Source organism: Myotis daubentonii, chromosome 11, assembly GCF_963259705.1.
Source record: "Myotis daubentonii chromosome 11, mMyoDau2.1, whole genome shotgun sequence".
Classification (NCBI taxonomy): domain Eukaryota; kingdom Metazoa; phylum Chordata; class Mammalia; order Chiroptera; family Vespertilionidae; genus Myotis; species Myotis daubentonii.
In genome coordinates this window covers 5,886,155-5,909,004 of record NC_081850.1, presented here as the reverse complement: position 1 = coordinate 5,909,004, position 22,850 = coordinate 5,886,155, and the positions used below count along the sequence as shown (strand labels likewise).

Below are 22,850 nucleotides of genomic sequence, written 5' to 3'. Positions count from 1 at the left end.
GGGGCCAGGATAAGCTTTGTAGGATTCAGGGACAAGGATGTGTTTATTACGTTGGGGGCACACCAAATGCTAAAGTCAGCTGCCCTTTCCTTGTATGTTCAGCATGGGAAGGGAGGGAAAGGATCCTGATGCCTGGTGCAGTGGTAGTAGAACTTGCTTTTGCATTTGTTATCTCCTCATTCTTACCTGCTGACACCCCGAGGTGATCCAGGGATGCTTCAGGTAGATTGGCCCTCCATCCATTCTGTGTCTTATCTTCGCCCCTGGGCTGCCCACTTCTTTGCATGCATGAAGACATGCAGGGTGAAAGTGGGTGAGCATGGCTCTCTCAGCTCATGGTCAAGGCTCACCATCCTTATCTGTGAATTAAAACAGACAGTCTTACACAGACCAATTGGCCATCTATCTTCTTTTTCAGTTATCTTTTTAAAGTTGTAAATATAACAGTAGTACAGAAATTTTTGTTTACAAATCGTCACCTTAATCTAAGTCAAGGAGAAAAATAACTCGGAAGCCTTCTTCCTCCACCTAGGGGAACCGCTGTTCTGAGTTTATGGTGAAAAGCCCTTTGTTTTATTTGTATTGCTGATACTTACCAAGTAGTGTAAATTTTTATCTATATAGTAAGTACTGCTTTTGCTGTATTCCACATATTGGATAGATTGTGTTTTCATTTTTTAAAATTCAGAATATTTTTTATTTATTTATTCATTTTTTTATTGCTTAAAGTATTACAAAGGGTATTACATATGTGTCTTTCCCCCCCCCCCCCCCCCCCGCCCTTGACTATCCCCTGGCCTCCCCCACCCCCCAGCGTCCCATGTCCATTGGTTATGCATATATGCATGCATACAAGTCCTTCGGTTGATCTCTTATACCCCTCCCTCCTGCCCTCCAACTTTCCCCGGCCTTCCCGCTGCAGTTTGACAATCTGTTTGAGGCAGCTCTGCCTCTGTATCTATTACTGTTCAAAAGTTTATACTGGTCTCTATTATCCATGAATGAGTGAGATCATGTGGTATTTTTCCTTCATTGACTGGCTTATTTCACTTAGCATAATGCTCTCCAGTTCCATCCATGCCGTTGCAAATGGTAGGAGTTCCTTCCTTTTTAGAGCAGCATAGTATTCCATCATGTAGATGTACCACAGCTTGGTGTGGGACTCTGCCTGGCTTTCTGCTCTCGGGTCCTATATTCTTTCAATATCTGGGTCCAGGTGTTTCATATCTTCTGTCCTGATTTTTAGTTGTTGTATGGCAGGAAGACAAATTCTGTAACTTTTAGTACTTCGGGTTGGATTGTCACTGTAATTTGATTTTATTTTCTTGCCAACATGATTTTGGTTTTGTGTTTTATGGCTAATTTGGGGAGATGAACTGTTTGTTGTTCATCATTTTATCTTCTCAATCCCTTACATCTCCTTTTTGGAAGTTCAGTAAATGAATGGCCAACTACAGTTTATTTTTATTTCATGCTTTATGTCATAGTTTTCAAAGTTAATTTTTTTCTTGCAGTTGAACTATTTTTTTTAATCCAATTTTCATTGACTTATACTCACTTCTCTTTTAGGCCATGCCGGTGTATCTGCAAGCATGATGAAGAAAAGGACATCCCACAAGTAAGCAATTCTGAAACTTGCTTTTCAATAGCAGGCTGTGACCTTTGGTTACGTGGGGTATGAGGTCAGTCATGTGAGGCCCTCTCCCCTGAAGATAGGAGGTCTTCATGACCCACAGCAGCCAGCCTCACATAACCTTACTGCACGCTGAATCATGGAGTGGGTCATACCCCTGACCGCGCTCTTGGCCTTGGCCTAACCTACATGTGCCTAGGCCTGTCCTTCCAACCTGTAAAAGCCTCTGGGCTCTGCTTCCCCCTCCAGCGTGATGGGAGCTGGACTGGTGGTAGAGGCATCACTCGTGGCAGGCTGCCATGAGCCTCTCCCGCTCTCTTTATAGAAGGGCTGCACTTTCGGCCTGCAGGTTGGGTCTTGGGTCTGCTTTACAGAAACCATAGCTTATGCTTGAGGGCCTGGCTAGCACACTGCCTGGCACACTCACTACTTTATAACATTTTCAGATGAATGAAGAGCTTATAATTTAGAGAAAGCATCTGCATGTTGCAAGATAATTAAATAGCCATGTATTTTTAGTGACAAATGTGTTATAAATCCTAAATTCTATAGGTACCAGACGACTGAAGCCACTTTTTCTCCCTCAAATTGTTTTTTGTGTGTAATATAATATGTCCAAGGAGAAATTTGGGATACTATTATCTTAAAAATACTATCCATCTGTATTATATTATATTCAATAGATTTCACAAGTATCCATCACTACTGGTGGCTGCTACTACACCATGGAAACTGCTCTAACAAATCAGTTCTGATAGTATAAGTCTTTTTTTTTTTTAATATGTTTTATTGATTTTTTGCAGAGAGGAAGGGAGAGGGATAGAGAGTTAGAAACATCGATGAGAGGGAAACATCGATCAGCTGCCTCCTGCACACTCCCCACTGGGGATGTGCCCGCAACCAAGGTACATGCCCTTGACCAGAATCGAACCTGGGACCCTTGAGTCCTCAGGCCGACGCTCTATCCGCTGAGCCAAACTGGTTAGGGCGATAGTATAAGTCTTAATCATAGATTCCATGACCCCAGCACCCCCGAAGCCTCTCATAGCAGTTGTTTCCAAATTATTCCTATTGAAAGGCTTATGCCTTTGGTCACTGCCATAGTGGTTGAAGAAGGCAAGAGGCCTCTGGGCTGTTGTGGAAGGTTTGCATGAAAAACAATTCCTTTCAGTAATTATTGGTGATTAAAGCAAACCTGTCCATTTAAATGAACATGTGAGTATGTAATGTAAATGTCTGTGATATTCAGTTCATGAAATGACCTGGGAAGTTAAAATGTGAGGGTAAGTATGCTCTTGTGTCCCCGAGGTTTGATAAAGTTCTTCTAAATTTCATTTTATTTCCCATTACTGTCATGGCTCTGCCATATCCAGTGATCTGATAACTGGTGTAATATATCTCCACTCAGCATCATATTATTACCATAAATGGTAAACCATTTCTTGGCATAATAGAAGGTGATGATAAAAACTTAAATACAGTGGGGGATAAAAAGAAACTACACATTAACTTTGCAAGACCAGAGCAGTTCATGCAAAACAGATTTTGCTACTTAGGTTAAAATAAATGCCTTTGAGAATGTAATGTATATTTTGTTTTATCCATTTTTACATATTTCTGGATAGAGGTTTTCAGGCATTCATGGATCTGAGATCTTGGCCTGTTAGGAATGCATTTTGTGTGAGAGTTTTCATTTGCTTCATCCTAAGCTATGTTTGTTAACTCATGGCTTTGATATACTAGTTACCTTTTTCTCTTCAAGCACAAGGAATTAACATATACTATTAAGTATTTGCAAATCATATGTGTACGAGTTCAAAGGATCTTCAGTCCTGCATGTTCTGTGACACGGGGAACTGTGCTTGTCTCACAGACTAGAAGAAGCCTGAACAGGCTACTCTGTAGCAAAAGGGAGAAGTTAAAATGTAAGAAAACATTAACATTTTCCTGTCTTTCTAATCTCAACGCAAATAACAGAAACAAGGACCCAAATAAAATTCCCCATTTCGCCAGTGGTGGCAGTTAATAGTAGCCTTTGGAGTGGTACGCGGGGCCATGCTGGTGGCGAGCTCCCTGCTCCGAAGCTGGCCGGCAGCTGGGCTTTGCTGAGGGAACCAGGGCTGCGCAGTGGAGGGCTCAGCAGGCTGCTTTGTCTGCCTGGTGCTCCGTTTACTCATGGTTAAAATCAGTGTTGGATTAGAGTCATGGGTTTTCAGCTTTAGCACAGAGTCCTTTCTGCAGATGAAATGTTCGTAGAAAAGCAGAGCTGGAGCCTCACTCACCCCTTCCTGCCACACTGCAGCCCTCCTCCGGCGGCCAGGTCTGTCTCGTGGCACATGTTAGCATAGGGCAGTGGTTCTCAGCCTGTGGGTCGAGACCCCTTTGGGGGTCGAACGACCCTTTCACAGGGGTCGCCTAAGACCATCGGAAAACACATATGTAATTACATGTTGTTTTTGTGATTAATCACTATGCTTTAATTATGTTCAATCATGAGGAACTATATTAAAGGGTCGCGGCATTAGGAAGGTTGAGAACCACTGGCCTAGGGCATCTGAGCAATCCCCTGTGCACGCGCTTCTGCTTGCTTGAGGGAGAGTCCCAGGGACGCACAGCAGAGGAGTGCAGCGGTCATTGTCCTGAGCACAGCAGCTCCTGTCCCGTGGGTGCCCGGGGGTTCAGGGAATCGGGTCTGAGGTGCTTAGAGCAGTGCCTGGGCACCCAGAAACCTTATGTAGCTGGGTTTTGTTTTGTTTTTAAAGTAAATAGAAACAAAGCTACATGTGCCTTCCTGCAGGCCAGACTCCTCGCCACATTTTCGGGACAAGCTTGGGACAAGCCTTGCCTGACTTCCCAGGAGGTTGTTTGGGAAAAGCGTTTGCATGGAAAGGACATCCTGAAGGGAAAGTACTATAGTTGGGGAGACTAAGGTGAATTTAGCTATAGAGGTTCTTTGTTTCAGCTTTCAAATATAAATCTGTTTCTTCCCTAATTTGAATAGTGGATAGTTTCCATTTCAGGGCACTGTTGGAAAGTATGACTGGGTGCTTTCGTCTGTTTGCTACTAACATACATCTGGAAAATGGACAGGAGCTGTTACTTTTGTACACTAATTTGACCTCTGTTTCCAGGGAATGTTTTTCTTCAAGACATAACACTAGTCATTGACAAAGATTGTCATTGTACTTCTCCTCCCCATGTACCTGCTATAGTGTCTTGTAGTTTTCATGGCAGCCCTCTCAAGTTGGAAACATGAGCCCCTCTGTGCATATAGAGGCTCCGTAACTTGTCCCAGGTCATACAACTAAGAAGTGACTGAGTGGGATTCAGGTCAGGACAGCCTGATTCTAGAACTCATGTTCATTACCACACTATATTTCCCGAACATGTTTTGTTGTCTCATCTCTGAAAAATGTGTTATTTCAGTCATAAACAGACTAGATAACTGTTAGAGCAAATGTTTAAATCATTGTGCTGACAGGTTTAAATTGGTCAAAACATGTAATACTTTTCAGTCAACTTGCAGTACCTTGGTTATACCAGTGAAAGGGAATACTCTGTTGTTCACACCAGTGGAAGTGAATAGCCCTGTGGAAGACCCTCGGGGCACTTGGACAACTCAGGTGTTTTCAGGTACACTGTGTAGACCCAGTAATGAGAGAAACCATAAGGATTGGGATGGAACACTTGACTTCTTTCTCTCTCCTGTTTTTATATTTGTCACTCAAAGCTGGGAATGATAATATTAGTGTAGAATTTTTATCAAGCAACAGATAATCAGAAAAGCAGGCTTTTTCCCCTTCTACTTGCTGATGTATATCTTGCAAAAGACCATTGTTTTGATTTAATCAATATTTTCTTCTGAAATCTGCTGGAACAGAGTAAGGGAACTGCTTTTATATCACAGTACTAAATAGAATAAGGCAAGTGTGTCAATAATCTCTACATATAAAACCCTAATATGCAAATAGACGGAACACAACTGGTTGCTATGACATGTGCTGAACACTAATATGCAAATAGACCAAACGGCGGAACAACCAGTTGCTATGACATGTGCTGAACACCGGGGCGGGGGGGGGGGGGGGGACGGAACATGGTGGGCATTGGCCATGGCGGAATGGTGGAGCAGGTGAGTGGGGGCACCAGACCAAGGCGGGGTGCGGTCATTGTCATCGGGGTGAGCCTCTGGTGGTTAATGAAAATTCTTTGCTCCTGCGCGCCACAGTCCTGCCCAGTGCTCGCACCTGGTGCCCACACCGGCCCCACTATCGCCCGCTGCTGGCGGCTCTGGAGCTGCCACTCACACCTGCTCCCGGCTCCTGACGCCACCCCTGATCACTCGGTGCCATCAGCAGGTGCGAGAGGCGGCTGCCAGCTCCGATTGCCCATCAGGGCTTCTCCACCTCCCCATGCTCCTGAGGGGCAGTCGGGGTTGGCATCCACCTCTTGCACCCGCTGCCGGCAACAGAATTGCCGCTCACAGCCGCTGCTGGCACCGGTATCAGTCCCAATCGCTCGGTGCCGTCAGCAGGTGCGAGCAGTGGCTGCTGGTCCCATTCGCCCCTGAGAGCTTCTCCAACTCCCCCTGCTCCTGAGGGGCAATTGGGGCAGCAGCCACCGCTTGCACCTGCTGCTGGCACCGGCCCAAATCGCTCCGCGCCATCAGCGAGTGTGGGTGGGACCGGCGCTGTCAGCACATGGGAGCAGCGGTGGCAGGAGTGGGGCTGCTGGCGGACAGGACTGGGAGCCGCGGTGGGAGGGGCCAGGCCGAACTGAGGGACACCCCTCCATGCACGAATTTTGTTCCCCGGGCCACTAGTCTATATATATAAAAGCCTGAGTGATTGGCTAGTAGCTATGACACACACTGACCACCAGGGGGCAAATGCTTACTTAACACAGGAGCTGCGGTCACTTGGCAGCTGCGTTTCTTCGGTGACGCACCCGGAACCAGAGAGGAGGGAGCCCGGAAGATTCCGGGTTCGTCACCCGAGATCCGCCCTCTCGCAACCGGGATCCCTTGGGGGATGTCGGGAGAGCCGGTTTCAGCCGATCGCCACAGGCCAGGCTGAGGGACCCCACTGGTACATGTGCACTGGTCCTCTAGTATATATATATCAAGAGGAACATAAATCAAAATCACCATATTTAAGGAGCCCCCATTTTAAATGAAAAAGTTACTTTAAATCCTTAATCTCACATATCTGCTTGTGCTGCTCTTTGATTGCACGGTCTAGAGGTGACCAAAGGGTGCTTGTGTTCTTTTCACACTTTCTTCCAGTAGTCTGACAGGTTCTATTGTTTGCTTCTATAGAGACCATTTCAACTAAAGTGAGCTTTAATTTTTATTAAAGTTTTTTTTGTTGCTTTAAAAATCTAAGTTAGCAATTAAAATAAAATGTAAGGACTTGATTAATATATAATTTTTAACTTTCTAGTATGAACATTTTACTCTTGCCATTATCCAGGGATTGCAGTTGTTAATAATTGAATGCCTATTTTTAAAAGTCTTTTCTACATATCTGAATGGATAGTTGTGTGTATAAAGTTTTTCATGTGGTCACATTTTCTTCATTTGTAGGTATTTAAATGTCTTTAAATCCTTTTCTATGATTTTACTAGCTATGTAGTTATTTCATTTTAAAGATACACTCTTATTTATTGAATCAGTTGGACCTGTTGAACATTTTTATTTTCAGTTTCCCCTATTGTGAACACTTGCCCAAAACATCACTAGCTATATCTTGGTGCTCATTCATTATTTTCTTTTGGTAAATTTCCTAGATGTTGAATCACTAGGGCAGCAGAGTGCCAAATTGTTTACCAAAAGGGTTGTATCTATTCAATGAGCAGAGAGATAATAATATCTCACTGTAATTTACATTAAATTAACTCCTCAAAATTTGCAGTTTTTGTTATTACTAATACAGAAAGGTCATTTTACCAGCAGAGCAGAACACTGAGAAACTTCTGAAAGATACAACGCAAACGGGGACAGATTCATAGAAAAACTAAGCAGAGCTGAGAAACTCACAGCCACTTTCTGAGTTGAAAACGAAAACCTCCAAAAAGTGGGTATTGGCGCTAGACCAGCGGTTCTCAACCTGTGGGTCACGACCCCTTGGGTGGGCGAACGACCCTTTCACAGGGGTCGCCTAAAACTATCCTGCATATCAGATATTTACATTACGATTCCTAACAGTAGCAATATTCCAGTTATGAAGTAGCAACGAAAATAATTTTATGGTTGGGTCACAACATGAGGAACTGTATTTAAAGGGCCAGAAGGTTGAGAACCACTGCGCTAGACCCTTACTGCCCAGGACAGAGACAGTAAAGGCTGGCCATGCCTTCCAGAGTCACTCTAGATGAGAAACCCGCAGCAGGTGCTCACTTTACCTCCCTGACTTAGGGTCTCTGCTCACTCCTGGCTGCCCTATATCTACCTGAACCATGGCTGCTTCATCAGAAACTGCACTTAATGCTCTGAGGCCTAGACCTCGACTTGTCCTGAAGTCATATACTACAGCCACAGATACAACTCTTATCTTGCCTTGCATTTTAAGTATGCACATCAGGTGTCATTAGTTACCAAGGAATACTGGCAGCATGACAGGAAGTCATACATAGAACAGGAGAGCTAACCAGAAGTCAGCAGCGTGAAAAAAACCACCACTCAGGTGGTACCAGGCCGCACAGAAGGCCAACCAAGAGTTCATAGAGGAAAGCAGAAAAGGAAGTGAACATTATCCTTAGAGATCGGGGGCATGTTCATTAAAAAAACAAACTTCAAAATTAGATAAGGAAACAGTCAATTTGTAGAAATTAAAAATACTATATAAGATATTCAGGCTGAACTTCAAGTCTATCTGTTTTAACTAATTCAAGAAAAATTGAGCTGAGGAGTGTTTTTGTTTTTTCAAATTTTTTAGAGAGAGAGGAAGGGTGAATGAGAGAGGGAGAAATATCGATGTGATAGCGAAACATAGATTGGCTGCCTCCTATACACCCCCTACCGGGGATCAAGCCCCACAATCAGGCACGTGCCCTGGCCCTGAGAATCGAACTGACAACCTTGCAGTGCACAGGACGATAGCCAACCAACTGAACCACAGCAACTGAGCCAGGGCTTGCTGAGGAGTTCTTGAACAGTATGAAAGGGAAGTTCAGTCACAGTGGATAGATCTGGAAGTACTAGCATTCATTCATCTAATACGAGCTTCAAAAAGGGGGTGGAAGAAGAAAATAAATAATGAAGATAATTTTGCACAGATTTCTGTAGATTGACCAAGTGCTAGTGATGGACCATTAAAAACATATCACAAGCCCTGGCCAGTGTGGCTAAGTTGGTTGAGTGTCCTCCCGTGCACCGAAGGGTTGCTGTTCCAATTCCTGGTCAGGTACACTTGTTACTCGGTAGGAGGCAGCTGATTGATGTCCTGCTCTCATATCATGTTTCTCTCTCCCTCTCCCTCCCTCTCTAAAAATAAGTAAAAATGTTTTCAAAGTGTTTAAAAAACATAAACACATCACAAGTTCTGGTGGTAGTTCAGAATCCAGGAACAAAGAAAAATCTAAAAGCAGCTCAAAGAGATAAAAGTTATTGTCAAAGGACAGAGGATCAGATTGGCATCTGTTGTCTATGACTCTGGGAAATAGAAGAAAATGAAAGTAATTTTTCCAGTAATAGTGCTGAGGGGAAAAGGATTTGGAACCTGACTTGTGTACCTAAGTTATTCAGGGATGAGGGCAAAATAATACTTTGATGCGTGCAATAATATAGAGTTTACATTTATGAACACTATCTGATTCATCAGAGGATATATTGAACGACAAAATAGGAGAAAATATGTGGAAACATTAAGGAAAAAGGAACAACAATCCTTTTTTTGTTTATTTTAAATAAGGCAATGGTTTAAAAAGTTCTTAAGATAGTAGTAAAAGGAAAAATAACAAAAGTCTAAATTTCTGCAATGTGGTAAAAGTGGCCAGCTGATGTTACTGTGAGCTAATGTGTTTGGTTTTTTAAATTTTCCTTTTTTTTTTTTTTTTTTTTTTTACTAAGAATTTTTTTGTTTGTTTTTAGTCGTGCTTGGTTTGGGAAAGGGGAAGTGTAGGTCAGTGATGGCAAACCTATGATACACGTGTCAGAGGTGACACGCGAACTCATTTTTTGGTTGATTTTTCTTTGTTAAATGGCACTTAAATATATAAAATATCAAAAATATAAGTCTTTGTTTTACTGTGGTTGCAAATATGTGACGTGGCACCAGAGTTAAGTTAGGGTTTTTCAAAATGCTGACACGCTGAGCTCAAAAGGTTCGCCATCACTGGTGTAGGTTTTGATTTAATTGTAGGTTTTTAGTAGAAAAATGTAAGTAAAAATTTGATATTTTTGAAAGTTAGAGGTCATTGCTATAAGATTAGAAATAAGAGCTGTAGATAAGGTTTATTTGGTGCAAAGAAACCTCATTCTAACTGTACAGATTAAAGGAAGAAAGGGATGAGGAAATGAAAGCAGACACAAAATAGCATGTTGGAACAGACCCAGGCATATTACTTACCACAGCAAAAATTAATTAAAATCCCCTTAGAGAAAGTAAGGAAATAAAGTCTGTGCAAAAGAAAGGGTTGCATGTCATCAGAATGAAAGGATGCAGGAGCCACTTGAACAGAGATGCCCACTAGCCATGTTAGTCTCCTGTACAGTTCAGAAGAGAGGGAAAGACAGCCTGTGACCATTTTGAAGGTGAGTGGGAAGAAGGTTTTTGTTCTGAAATGTGGTGACTGAAGGAATGTCTGTGTCCCTCTTCAAGAGCCAACCGCACAGGAGAAGGCCACCAATAAGCGCAGAAAGGATGAGCAACTGAACTGGAAACCGTTGCTCTGAGTTTGCCAGTTGCACTTTTCTGCCCTCACTTGGCTAAGTTTATATTGATGTGGTTTTTTTATTGATTTTTTTTTTTTTTTGGAGAGAGAGAGAAACAACAATGTGAGAGAGGAACATTGGTTGCCTCCTGCATGCATCCCGATCGAACCCACAACCTGGGTATATGCCCTGACTGGGAATTGAACCCTCCACCTTTTGTTGTTTGGGGTAATGCTCCAACCAACTGAACCACACCAGCCAGGACTAAGTTTATATGTTTTTGTTTGTTTGTTTTCTGAATTTATATGGTTTTTTTTTAGAAGCCTGGTAACATACATTTCATGTCTCTGAGTCTAGGATAGAATATCTTTTGGATTGTAGTCAGTGTTCTCCTAAGCACAGAACCAGTGGTGTGTGCATGCGTGTGTGTACACAGAGAGAGTGCTTAGAGCCTGGAGAAGAGCTGATGTGCAGCTAGTGTTGGAAGGCAGAATTGCTTTTTTCAGGGAGAACAGTTTTTATGCCTTCAACTGATTGGACATGGGCCACCTGTATTATGGAGGGGTCTGCTGGTTTACATGTTGTTTTTCTACAAAAGTCCCTTAACGGGGGAGGGCGGGGGGGTGGGGGGAGTAGAGGAGCAACCTGAGTACTGTGGTTCAGCCAAGTGGCACATTAACATTCCCCATCATACTGGTGAGGATGCTGTGTTTGCTTACAGTTTTGGTAGTGAATTGCATAATGGTGCATACGACTGAATGCCTTCCTTTGTGAGGTCGGGAACTCACCTCTGACTTGGCTGTGAGGAAAGCTTGATCTGTACCCAGCATGGATCACTAGGACTTTTTGCCTAAGATCAAAAGATAGGTAATTGGTTGTCTCTGATGAAACATCCTATCTAATAATAGACACACATGGTAATTGACCATACCTTTGCTACGCCTCCCATTGGATAATCAGCGTGATATGCAAGTTAGCTGCCAACAAAGATGGCGGTTAATTTGCATACATAGGCTCGAAGCAGTGGAGCAAAGCCTGACGGCCCGGAACCAGCGGAGCAGCGAGGCCTGACGTTTCCGGGGCCTGCTCCGGCCAGAACTCGGCCAGAGCGAAGGCCTGGGCCCCGGGTGCCGGAGGCAAACCGGTGCCAGCAGACAGGGGAAAGGAAGGCCTATTGCATGAATCTTTGTGCAACAGGCCTCTAGTATACTCTATAAAATGCCTGTATTCCAAAGGAAATGTAGTCACTGTCACCAGGCTTTTTCCACAGAGGGCCAGTTGGATGTAATGCCACATTCCCAGGGATTATGAAAAGATCTTGAATTCTACTTTCTTTTGTTGTTTGAGTATTAATATTTTCAATTTACAGACTTGATAGTACTTCATTGTTTTTTTCTTCTCTTCCACGGAAGTTTACATGCAGAGTCTATTTATTTCTTATCCTCCTGGTGATACAGGTTGGTTCCTTCCGTGAACAGTATTGAATTTAGCCCTTGTCTCTGCCCTTTCTCTCGGTCGAATGTCAGGGAGTCTGTTCCAGGTTACATGGAACTGTTTCTACTCTACAGTTCTTTCCTCCCCTTTAGAGTAGTGTGAACTCTAGTGTCAGAGCAGATAACAGTTACATACTATTCTAGTTCTCTAGTTCCCAGGATTGTTCTACAGTCAGATATATTCATAGCTCACTATTGGCCCCAGGCTGAATCTTTCCCAAGTGTTTCTTGAGTATCCAGCTCTGTCCTGCGACTTCTGTAGGAAGCATCTGTGAGATCAGTGTTCCCCAAAATCTTACCCGTTCACAGCTTTGTCTGTGGCCTTTTACTTTTGAGGTCAGTGTAGAATTCTTGGCGTATAATAAAATCTTTGGCTACATTTTCTTTCCTGCGAACCTAAAGTTTTTATCCCCTTGTCTTGTGGCCGATAGTGTTGCTGTCACGTTCTGATTTTCTTTACCTTACACATGTAATTCTTTTGCCTGGGTGCCCAAGAAATGTTGTTTTCTTTAAGGTGCATTTGCTTTACTAGAATGTCTTAGTGTCTGTAGCTCTATGTGCATTTGTACTTTTTAAATCTTTTATTTCAGGAAAAATTTTTTGAATTATTTCAGTATTCTGTTTCTTCGGTTTTAGTTTTGGGTAATTCTGTTAATATTGAAGTTGAAATTTCATACCTGTCACCATCTATGAATTCTTACATTTTTTGCCTCATCTTTACGTCATCTATTTCCCTTATGTGCCCCCACAGTGTCTATTTCTTTTTATATTCCTCAAGTTTAGTCATTTCTGAGAAGTTTTCAAGTGTTACTTGTTTCCTGACCCGTGCCTGGTTCTCCTCGTGTCTGGTGTAGCTGTCTTGTTGCTGTGATCAGGCCCTCTTTCATGGCCTCTGTGTGTGCCTAATGTTAGGGGGTCGTTTCCTCTTCCTTGTGAGCATAGTGTGGGTCTGCCTCCATGGCCTGTTGGCGCATCGTTCCGATTGTTCCAGTGTCACCCTGTGTTGGTTCCGTCACAGCCCTCTCCTTTCTCCGGTACATGGGAGGGTGAGACGGTCCAGGTCAGCTGCAGCTGTCTGCCTCTGCCTGTGGCATGCTTGAAAACTGAGCCTCTGATTAGCCTTGATCAGACCTTTTGAGGGCTGCCTCCTTTGGGACTTGCCCTCAGCTTCTGAACCTCCTTTCCTGTGGCCCCATCCTCCTCATTTAGGATGTTGTCCCCAGCAATGCCTCCTCAGTGCAGGCTCTGCCTTCGTGGAAGGCAGCTTGCTGGGTGTTTGCAGAGCCTTGAGGGCTGGGGTGGCCCGGCTGTTTCCTGGTCTCCTCACACTCTGCATGGGACCTTGGGAACCTTTTTCCGTCTGTTGAAGTTTCCTCTGTGGGCCCTCTAAATGGCGTCCGTCCCGTCTTGCTTAGGTAAAACAGGCCTGGTCGAGGCAATTCTAATGGTTTGCTCTAACCTATTTTTCTGTTTCATAAAACACTAAAATTTACCAAACTGGTCTATTTAAAATATATATAATTGTAGTTTTAAATGTTACAGCCTATAATAAATTGGTTTCTGTAAAGTGTATTTGTGTTTATGCCAGTTGTTCCTAACTTTTATTTATGATATACCAAATAAGAGCTTTTGCCCTAAAAGTGTGGGAGGGGCCCTGGCTGGTGTGGCTCAGGGGTTGAGCACTGACCCACAAACCAGGAAGTTGCTGGTTCAATTCCCTGGTCAGGACACATGCCCGGGTTTTGGCTCGATCCCCAGTAGGGGGCGTGCAGGATTTCTCTCTATCCCCCTCTGTTCCCTCCTTTTTAAAAATCAATAAAAACATATATTTTAAAAAGTGTGGGAGGGGAATTCTTTTCTCTCTAAATTTTCTCATTCTTTGCATAGACTGTATTCAGGTGCCAGCTTGTATTCAGGCCAAGTCGTGCCCCCTTTGAGTTTTGTTGGATATCTAGGTGAAACAAATATTTTTTTTCCTAGTAACAAGAGCCAGGTGTTGTTTTTCCTACAAATCTACTACATTGTATGTAGATTTTTCAATTTTTTTTAAAAAATATATTTTATTGATTTTTTACAGAGAGGAAGGGAGAGAGATAGAGAGTTAGAAACATCGATGAGAGAGAAACATCGATCAGCTGCCTCCTGCACATCTCCCACTGGGGATATGCCCGCAACCCAGGCACATGCCCTTGACCAGAATCGAACCTGGGACCTTTCAGTCCGCAGGCCGACGCTCTATCCACTGAGCCAAACCGGTTTCGGCAGATTTTTCAATTTTTAATAATCCATAAAGAATGTAGTTTGGTGTTGCCCCAATAATTTTTAATATGTGAGTACTTTTGACAAATGTGTTTATATGCTTTCTAGAGAAGTAATGGTGGTATAATACATGGATATAAGCCCATCTGAAATGCAGTTTTAAGAATAAACTTAAATGTCTAGTTTATTTTTACTGTTTAAGCCTGGGGGGTGGGGGTGCAAAATTATGTGAGCTTTAGAATGGATGAAAATGAGTAGTTATACATTTCTTTCTAATTTTCTTTTTTATTATGTTTTTAAATTTTTACTGAGTATTTTTTAAGAGAGGAAGGGGGAGAGAGAAACATTGATTGGCTGCCTCCTACATGCGCAGGCTCCCCTCTCCCCACCACCACCACACGCACGCGCACACGCACACGATGGAGCCCTCAACCCAGGCATGTGCCCTGACCGGAATAGAGCCAGCAACCTCTCTGTCTATGGGACAATGTCCAACCAACTGAACTACACCGGCCAGCGCTATACTTTTTTTGTTTGTTTGTTTACTAGAAATGCACTTATATTCTGTAATGCTATATACAAGTGCCTCTTTCTTTGATTAACTGGGATAATTGTGAGTTGATTGTACTAGGAAACTTGGCTGAAAAACTGATGTTTAATATTGGGGCTTGAGTTGCCCCTGAGTAGTCGAAGTTTTTCTGCCTGTCCACACTTGGGGTGCACAAGAAGCTCCTACTGCCAACCCACCGTGGACACATATGGCGGTAGAGAAGAGCCCCCCGTGAGCCATACTGCGTGGCTGTGGGACTGCCTGAGTGGCACTGTTAGCCAGCACAGTCCAGTGGTCTAGGGAGAGCATGCTAGCTAGCAGCAGTTGTGTTGGGTGCGGTAGTGCATACCTTTGAGCTGATACCTTACGTGTCTGTGTATGTGTGAATACAGAAAACACCGGAGCAGCGTGGGGCCGAGCAAGCCCGTATCCCAGCCTCGGCGGAACATCGTAGGCTGCAGGATTCAGCATGGGTGGAAGGAGGGCAGTGGCCCTGTCACCCAGTGGAAAGGAACCGTTCTGGACCAGGTGCCTGTAAACCCTTCTTTGTATCTTATAAAGTACGATGGATTTGACTGTGTTTATGGACTAGAACTTAATAAAGATGAAAGAGTTTCTGCGCTTGAAGTCCTCCCTGATAGAGTTGGTAAGTTCTCTTTACTATTTCTGCGTTTATAAGCTTTAAAGATAATTACTTAAATGGATGCTTTCTGATTATTCTTCTGTATTATTGGTATTTTTATTTTTATTGGAACGCAAGCACTATCTATTTACCTAATACCACAAAAATTGATCAGTGCATGGTCTGAATCTACAGTTCCAGGAACTGTGGGGGTATAAATACAGGGGTGGGCAAAAGTAGGTTTATAGTTTGTATGGAAAAAGACATGCAGGTCATGAGTATTACTGTGGCTTTATTAACATAAGAGAATGCTACTCATAACTAACTGTAAAAAACAGACTATTGTCTTTTAATCCTCACCAGAGGATATGTTTTTATTAATTTTAGAAAGGGAGAGAAAAACATCGATGTGAGAAACATTGATTGGTTGCCTGCCATATTTGCCTTTACCAGGGATCAAATCCTAAACTCGGGTATGTGCCCTGCCTTTGGGTGTACTGGATGATGCCCAGGGCAAGACCAACAGATTTTTTTTTAAATATATATTTTATTGATTTTTTACAGAGAGGAAGGGAGATGGATAGAGAGTTAGAAACATCGATGAGAGAGAAACATCGATCAGCTGCCTCCTGCACACCCCCTACTGGGGATGTGCCCGCAACCAAGGTACATGCCCTTGACTGGAATCGAACTTGGGACCCTTCAGTCCACAGGCTGATGCTCTAACCACTGAGCCACACCGGTTAGGGCAAGACCAACAGATTTGACAGACTTTTGTTGTGGTAAGAAACACAACATAAAGTTTACTATTTTAACTATTTTTAAGGTTACGGTTCAGTAGTGTTACGTATATTCATTCACATTGTTGTGACACAGATCTTTAGAACTTTTTCATCTTGTAAATCTATAATTCTATCTCCCTTGAACAACTTCCCTTTTTTCCCTCCCCTTAACCGCTGGCACCCACCATTCTAGTTTCTGTGTCTAAGAGTTTGATTATTTTACATACTTCATAAATATTATACAGTATTTGTCTTTGTGACTGGCTTCTTTCTCTTAGGATAATGTCCTCAAGGTTCATTCATGTTGTAGCATGTGTTGGGCTGTCCTTTCTTTTCAAGGCTGAATACTGCTCCATTACATGTATAGACCGTGTTTTGTTTATCCGTGTGTGGACACTTGAGTTGCTTCAACCTTTTGGCTGTTGTGGTCAGTGCTGCTATGAACATGGGTGTACAGATACCCCTTTGGGAGCCTGCTTTCAGTTCTTTGGGGTGTATACCCAGAAGTAGACTTGCTGGGTCATATGGTACTTCTTTGTTTAATTTTCTGAGCAACATACATACAATTACTGCTTTCCATAGTGTTTGTAACATTTTACAGTCCCACCAACAGTGCACTAGCATTCCAGTTTGCCTACATTCTCACCAATGCTTGTTATTTTCTGTTGGTTTTGATTTGCATTTCTCTGATGATTAATGATTTTGAGCATCTTTTCCTATGCTTTTTGACCATTGGTATGTGATTTTAGCAGAAATGTCTGTTCAAGTCCTTGCCCATTTTTTGATCACGTTATTTGATATTTTTTTTTGTTTAGTTGTAGGAGTTTTTTATATATTCTGGAGATAAATGAGTTTTAATTTAAATAATAGTATGACAAAATTGCTGATAATGATTTTAGATTCTACATTGCAATTAACCTTTAAGGAGCTACCACACGTTGAGATTTGATATAGTATGATAAAAGACTATCTAAAAGACTTAGGAATTATATGAAAAGATTAATAGATCAAAAGAATATATAACAGATGGAATGCTAAAGCAGATATGAGAATCTAGCTGTCCACTTTTCTTACTAAGTTTTTGTTAGAAGATAGTTATTTTTCACTAAAAATATGTTTATATACTTGGCCAGTGTGGCTCAGTTGGTTGAGCATGGTCCCATGTACCAGGAGGTCGCAGGTTCAATTCCCGGTCAGGGCACACGCCCAGGTTGTGGGCTTAATAACCAGTAAAGGGATATGCAGGAGGCAGCCAATCGATGTTTCTTTCTCCTCAGTGTTCTCTCTTCTGCACCCCCCCCTTCTTCTTCTTCTCTCTGAAATCAATAAAAACATTTTACTAAAAAATGTTTATGTAGATATTTTTAAATAAATATTTTTAGATTTGTCATTTATAATTTCTACTCATTTCTTATAATTTCAATATCAGTAGTTGATATTGATGTCATCTGTATAAACAAATGGCTCTTTGGGGTCCTCAGATTTTTAGGAATGTAAAGGAGTCCTGAGATCAGAAAGTTTGAGAACTTTTGATATGAAGAAATTTGTTGGATTTTGTTTTAAAATTATACACAGTGGGGAATTCTATGTACTTTTTATTAATTATCCTATAATTAAGCAAAGAAAACCACTGTATGTTTTTAGAATATCCTGATAAATTGGATAAGCAGTATCTCTACCAAGAACTTCTAATCTTTGTTCCTTTGAATTTTATTTAACTGAAAGAAAAGCACTCACGAGTAAAATAGGTTTGCTTATTTATTCTAAAGACATTTGTCTAAAACTGAGGAGAAACCTTATAATCAGTGAGAACCTCTGCAATTCCCAGTGTTAAAGAAATGAAGCTTGTAATTTTTGTCTACCTCTTTAAAGAAGGTGGAGCAGGGCTGCAGAGGCTGACACACCAGTGGGGAGGCTGTGCTGCCAACCACACAAGCCGTCCAGAACAGCCCGCTCTCTAGAATAATGAACTCATGCAACAAATAGGAACCACTGGGAGCTTGGTATTGGAAACAGGATGGGAAAGGCCTCTGCTTGCATCGTGGTAGGCTAAAAGCAAGTCAGCAAACATGTAAGACAGGATAACTGTAGATGATGATAGATGCCATTAAGAAATAAAACCGGGTGAGGTGACTGGTGACTGTGGCTGGTGGGGCTGCTTTCCCCGGGGTGATCGTGGAGAGCCTCTGGGAGGAGACCTGCTCAGGAGCCAGCTCCTGACAGTGTGGGGGCAGCACATGGTCCAAATGAGGAGACCAGGGGGTGTTCCAGGAAAACAAAGGTGCCCGTGTCGCTGAGGTGAAGGCAGTGAGGAGGGAGGTGACAATAGGGGTGAGGAGGGCCCAGAGGAGAAGTTGGCCCATGAGAAGCAGTTCATTATTCAAATTATGTGAAAGGAAAACACGAGTGCATTTTAAACAAATGAACATGCTGGGCCGGTATGGCTCAGTGGTTGAGCATCCACCTATTAACCAAGGGGTCAGGGTACATGCCCTGGGTTGCAGGCTGGATCCCCATTAGAGGGCATGCATGAGGCAGCTGATCAATGATTTTCTCTCATCATTGATGTTTCTAGCTCTCTGTCCCTCTCCCTTTCTCTCTGAAATCAATAAAAATACATTTTAAAAAACAACAGCCCTGGCCAGCTTGGCTCAATGGATGGAGCATCGGCCTGCGGACCTAAGGGTCCCCAGTTCAATTCCAGTCAAGGGCATCTACTTCGGTTGCAGGAGACAATGAATCGGTGGGTTTCTCTCACATCAGTGTTTCTCTCTGTCTTTCCCTCTCCCTTCCACTCTCTAAAAATCAATGGAAAAATAGCCTCAGATGAGGATTAATTAAAAGAAAAGAAACAACAACAAAAAACCAAATGAATAACACAATCCTAAAACTGCCACAAAGGTCACTCTGGTTGCTATGGAAATAGATTGAAGGAGCAAGAATAAAATAAAAACCTAAATAGATTAATTTCTTAGTTTTAATAAATGGTCTCTGGTTATTTATGTAAGAGGTTAATATAAAGGGAAGGAAGTCCTAGTTTAGATATAGCACCAAGAGCAGATGAGTTCAGAAAAATTTAGAGGAAAAAATATTCTCAAAATAACTGACTTGGGGCAATAAAATAGTTCTGATGGAATCAAATCTGGGCTAGGCCCAGCAGCGTAATTTTGGTGGTAATTCTTAAAACCCACCAGAGGATTCTGATGCTGGCTAGTGTATCGTGTGGACACCATTTGAATAAGTTCAGTTTTCACAGTACATATTCAGTAAAACCCTTTATAGACCATGGTTTTCTTTTGTTTTTGTTCCTAGCAACATCTCGAATCAGCGATGCACACTTAGCCGACACAATGATTGGCAAAGCTGTAGAGCACATGTTTGAGACCGAGGATGGCTCTAAAGACGAATGGAGGGGAATGGTCTTGGCACGTGCCCCTATAATGAACACATGGTTTTACATCACCTATGAGAAAGACCCCGTCTTGTACATGTACCAGCTCTTAGATGATTATAAAGAAGGGGACCTTCGCATTATGCCTGATTCTAGTAAGTATGAATTGACAACTTTTATTTTTGATTATTCAAAAGTAATTTGAATTTTAGAGCAAGATACTTGCTAAACTATTTTGCAGATACATTTTTAATTTTAATTAATAGGGATAAGTCACACATCAGCATAGGTTGTGAAATTTTTACCTCTTTGCCAAGAGTAATTTACTTTCTGTGGCTATTTCCCTGCTGTGGACTTGGGACTTTCATATGGATGATGTGGTATGGGGCCCTTTGTGACTGGCTTCTCTCACTCAGCACTGTTTTCAGGGCTTGTCTGTGTTACAGCACGTGTCAGTACTTCTGTTTGGTCATCTGTTGATGGACATTTGGATTGTCCTCTATCTTATTTACTATGAAGACAGTAGCTATAAATATTTGTGTGCAAGTTTCTGAATGGGTGGGTGTTTTCAGTTCTCTTGGGTATATATATACCTAGGAGCGGAATTGGTGGGTCATAGTGATTGCTCTCTGTTGTTGTTTCTTTTTATTAATCCTCATCTGAGGCTATTTTTCCATTGTTTAGGGTACTGCCAGACTGATTTCAAATGGTCGCACTGTTAATGCATTCTCATCAACAGTGTGTGAGGCTTCTGGATTCTCCAACCCTCACCAACACTTCTTGTTATCTGACTTTTTTATGTCATTGGTTGTGAAGTGATATCTAATTTCCCTGATGACTAAAGATATCAAGTATCTTTTCATTGTATGTCTTTGGAGAAATGTCTATGTCCTTCGTACTTTTTTCAACTGGCTGGCTGTTGTGGGTTGAAAGAGTCAATATTCTAGGTACAAGTCTCCTGTCAGCTACGTGATTTACAGATACTTTGTCTCATTCTATGGGTTCTTGTTCACTCTCTTGATGGTGGTCTGAAGTCCATTTTACCTATGTTGCCTTTGTTGTGTGTGTCTTTGGTGTGGTATCTTGTAATCTCTTGACAAATCCAAGGCTACAATGACTTACCCTTATGTTTTCTTTTAAGAGTCTTAAGTTTTATTTCTTAAGCTCTTCTATTGAGATCTTTGATATGTTTTGAGTTAATTTTTGTTTATAATGTAGATTACGGGTTCAGCTTTATTCTTTTGCATGTGACAATACAATTATCTGAGCACCATTTAAAAGAAAACAAATACCAACACAATCCTTTTCCCTATTAAATGGTTTTGGCACCCTTGTTGAAAATCAATTCGTTATAGATGTATGGGTGTATTTGTAGACTTTCACTTCTTTTCCATTTGCTCATTTGTCTGGTTACAATTGATTAAATTGTTTGGTAATAAGTTTTAAAGTCCAGAAGTGTGAATCTGTCACACACACACACACACACACACACACACACACACACACACACACACGATTGTTTTGCCTCTTCTGGTCTCTTGAAATTTCATATGAATTTTGAAATCAGCTTAATCAGTTTTTGCAAGGAAACCAGCTGGGACTCTGGAAGGGATCATGTTGAATCTCTAGGTCAGTTCAAGGAGAACTCCCGTCTTGACCCGTGAGCATAGGATGTTTTTCTATCTATTGAGATTTTTTTTTCTATCTACAGTGTCTTGTAGTTTTCAAAGTATAAGTTTTACACTATTTTCTGTTAGATTTCTTCTTAAGTTTTTTATTCTTTTTAATGCTATTGTGAATGGAATTAGCCTGTTCTTTTTAAGACTACTCCATATCCTTTCTTCAAACATTGGAACCCTGGGCAGACACAGATACGATGTTAGTAATGTGACTGCATCTCTATTACCTTTATTTTTTTCTATTGATTTTTAGAGAGAGAGAAACAGAAACATGGATTTGTTGTTCCACCTACTTATGTGTTCATTGGTTGATTCTTATGTCTGCCCTGACTGGGGATCGAATCCACAACCTTGGCTTTTAGGGATGATGCTCTGACCAACTGAGCTACCTGGCCAGGGCTTCTGTGGACAAGCTAGTCAGTGAGCCTACTCACATGCTCATCAGGCCCCGACTTTCTACCTTCTAGATTTTTTTTTTAATGTTTGTGTACATTTGTTACAGATGTGTAATGGAAAGTATTCATATAGGCAGGAGTTACCATGAAAGCATTTCTCAAGAGCATTACTCCAACCTGTATGAAGTTATTTTTTTAAAAGAGATATACCCAGTCAAAGTAAGTGTTGTGGACTTGGATGATAGAAAGTGTGTGGTCATTTGCACATTACCCATCTCCTCTCCCATCCCAACCACTTCTCCATCCTATCTTCTCTCTCCAGACTGTTAAGTACTTTTGCGAGTGGTATGGAAGCTTTCTTGCCATTAGAAACAGTGTTGATGCTCTGAGTCAGAGCTCTGCAGTGGCCTCTCTGAGTCCCTTGTTTCTTTGCTCATCTTACTGTAAAATGTCTGGGAACCATGCCTGTGGGATTCCTTTATAAACATGAAGGGCCATGAAAGTGGCGGTATGATGCTACTGCTTGAGGGAAAAGCATTTTTGAAGAGATGTCAGCTTTGGTTTCCTCTTCACTTATTGTTTTAAAAAAAGTACTGATAAGATATGTGTGCTCAAACATTTTAGTTGTATTTTTTGTGTGTCTTAGTACCAGAGATCAGAATAGGGTTTGGATCATGTTATTCAATAAGAGAATTTGTTGTATTCAGAGGCAAACTACTGTTAACATGCTAATGATCCAAACCAGGATCCCTTTAATAATAGAATGGTACACTGCCAACCATTGTGCCGGGATGACCAGCTTAAGCCTGGATTGCCCTGAGAAAACCAGATGTCCGGTTGCCCTACCTGAAGGCCCTGCCCTCTGCTGGTACATGGGAAAAAGCGCCTGTTCTTCAGGACCTATAGAGGCTTCTAAAAATAGAATTGTTAACTCCTACCTTCATTTCCCCTTTTTTCCCTGTTACTTTGTTTCTTTGTTGTTGGTGGTGATGGTTTGCTCTCATTACATGTGTATTACTAGAACAGAGTTCCTGCTAGGTCATAGGGCCGTGTTCCTTCACACTTAAGTTTTCCTGGGAACCTTTTAAAAAATACAGGTGCTTCAGCCATCCTGGGAGACTCAGTTGTAATTTGTCTGGGAATCATGTTCACTTAGCAACTAGTTTTAAAGCAT

At 41.9% G+C, this 22,850-nt stretch overlaps 1 protein-coding gene across 3 annotated transcripts in view; it reads left to right on the top strand.

Annotated features, from left to right (window-relative positions):
• SPIN1 (spindlin 1) overlaps positions 1-22,850 on the top strand; it is a 94,925-nt gene that overhangs the window by 67,665 nt on the left and 4,410 nt on the right. For all 3 annotated transcript variants that reach the window (XM_059656374.1, XM_059656375.1, XM_059656376.1), the window contains 3 exons: positions 1,570-1,618; positions 15,200-15,453; positions 19,524-19,757. In XM_059656374.1, the coding sequence (XP_059512357.1) occupies positions 1,570-1,618; positions 15,200-15,453; positions 19,524-19,757 (537 nt within the window). The remainder of the gene's footprint in view (positions 1-1,569; positions 1,619-15,199; positions 15,454-19,523; positions 19,758-22,850) is intronic.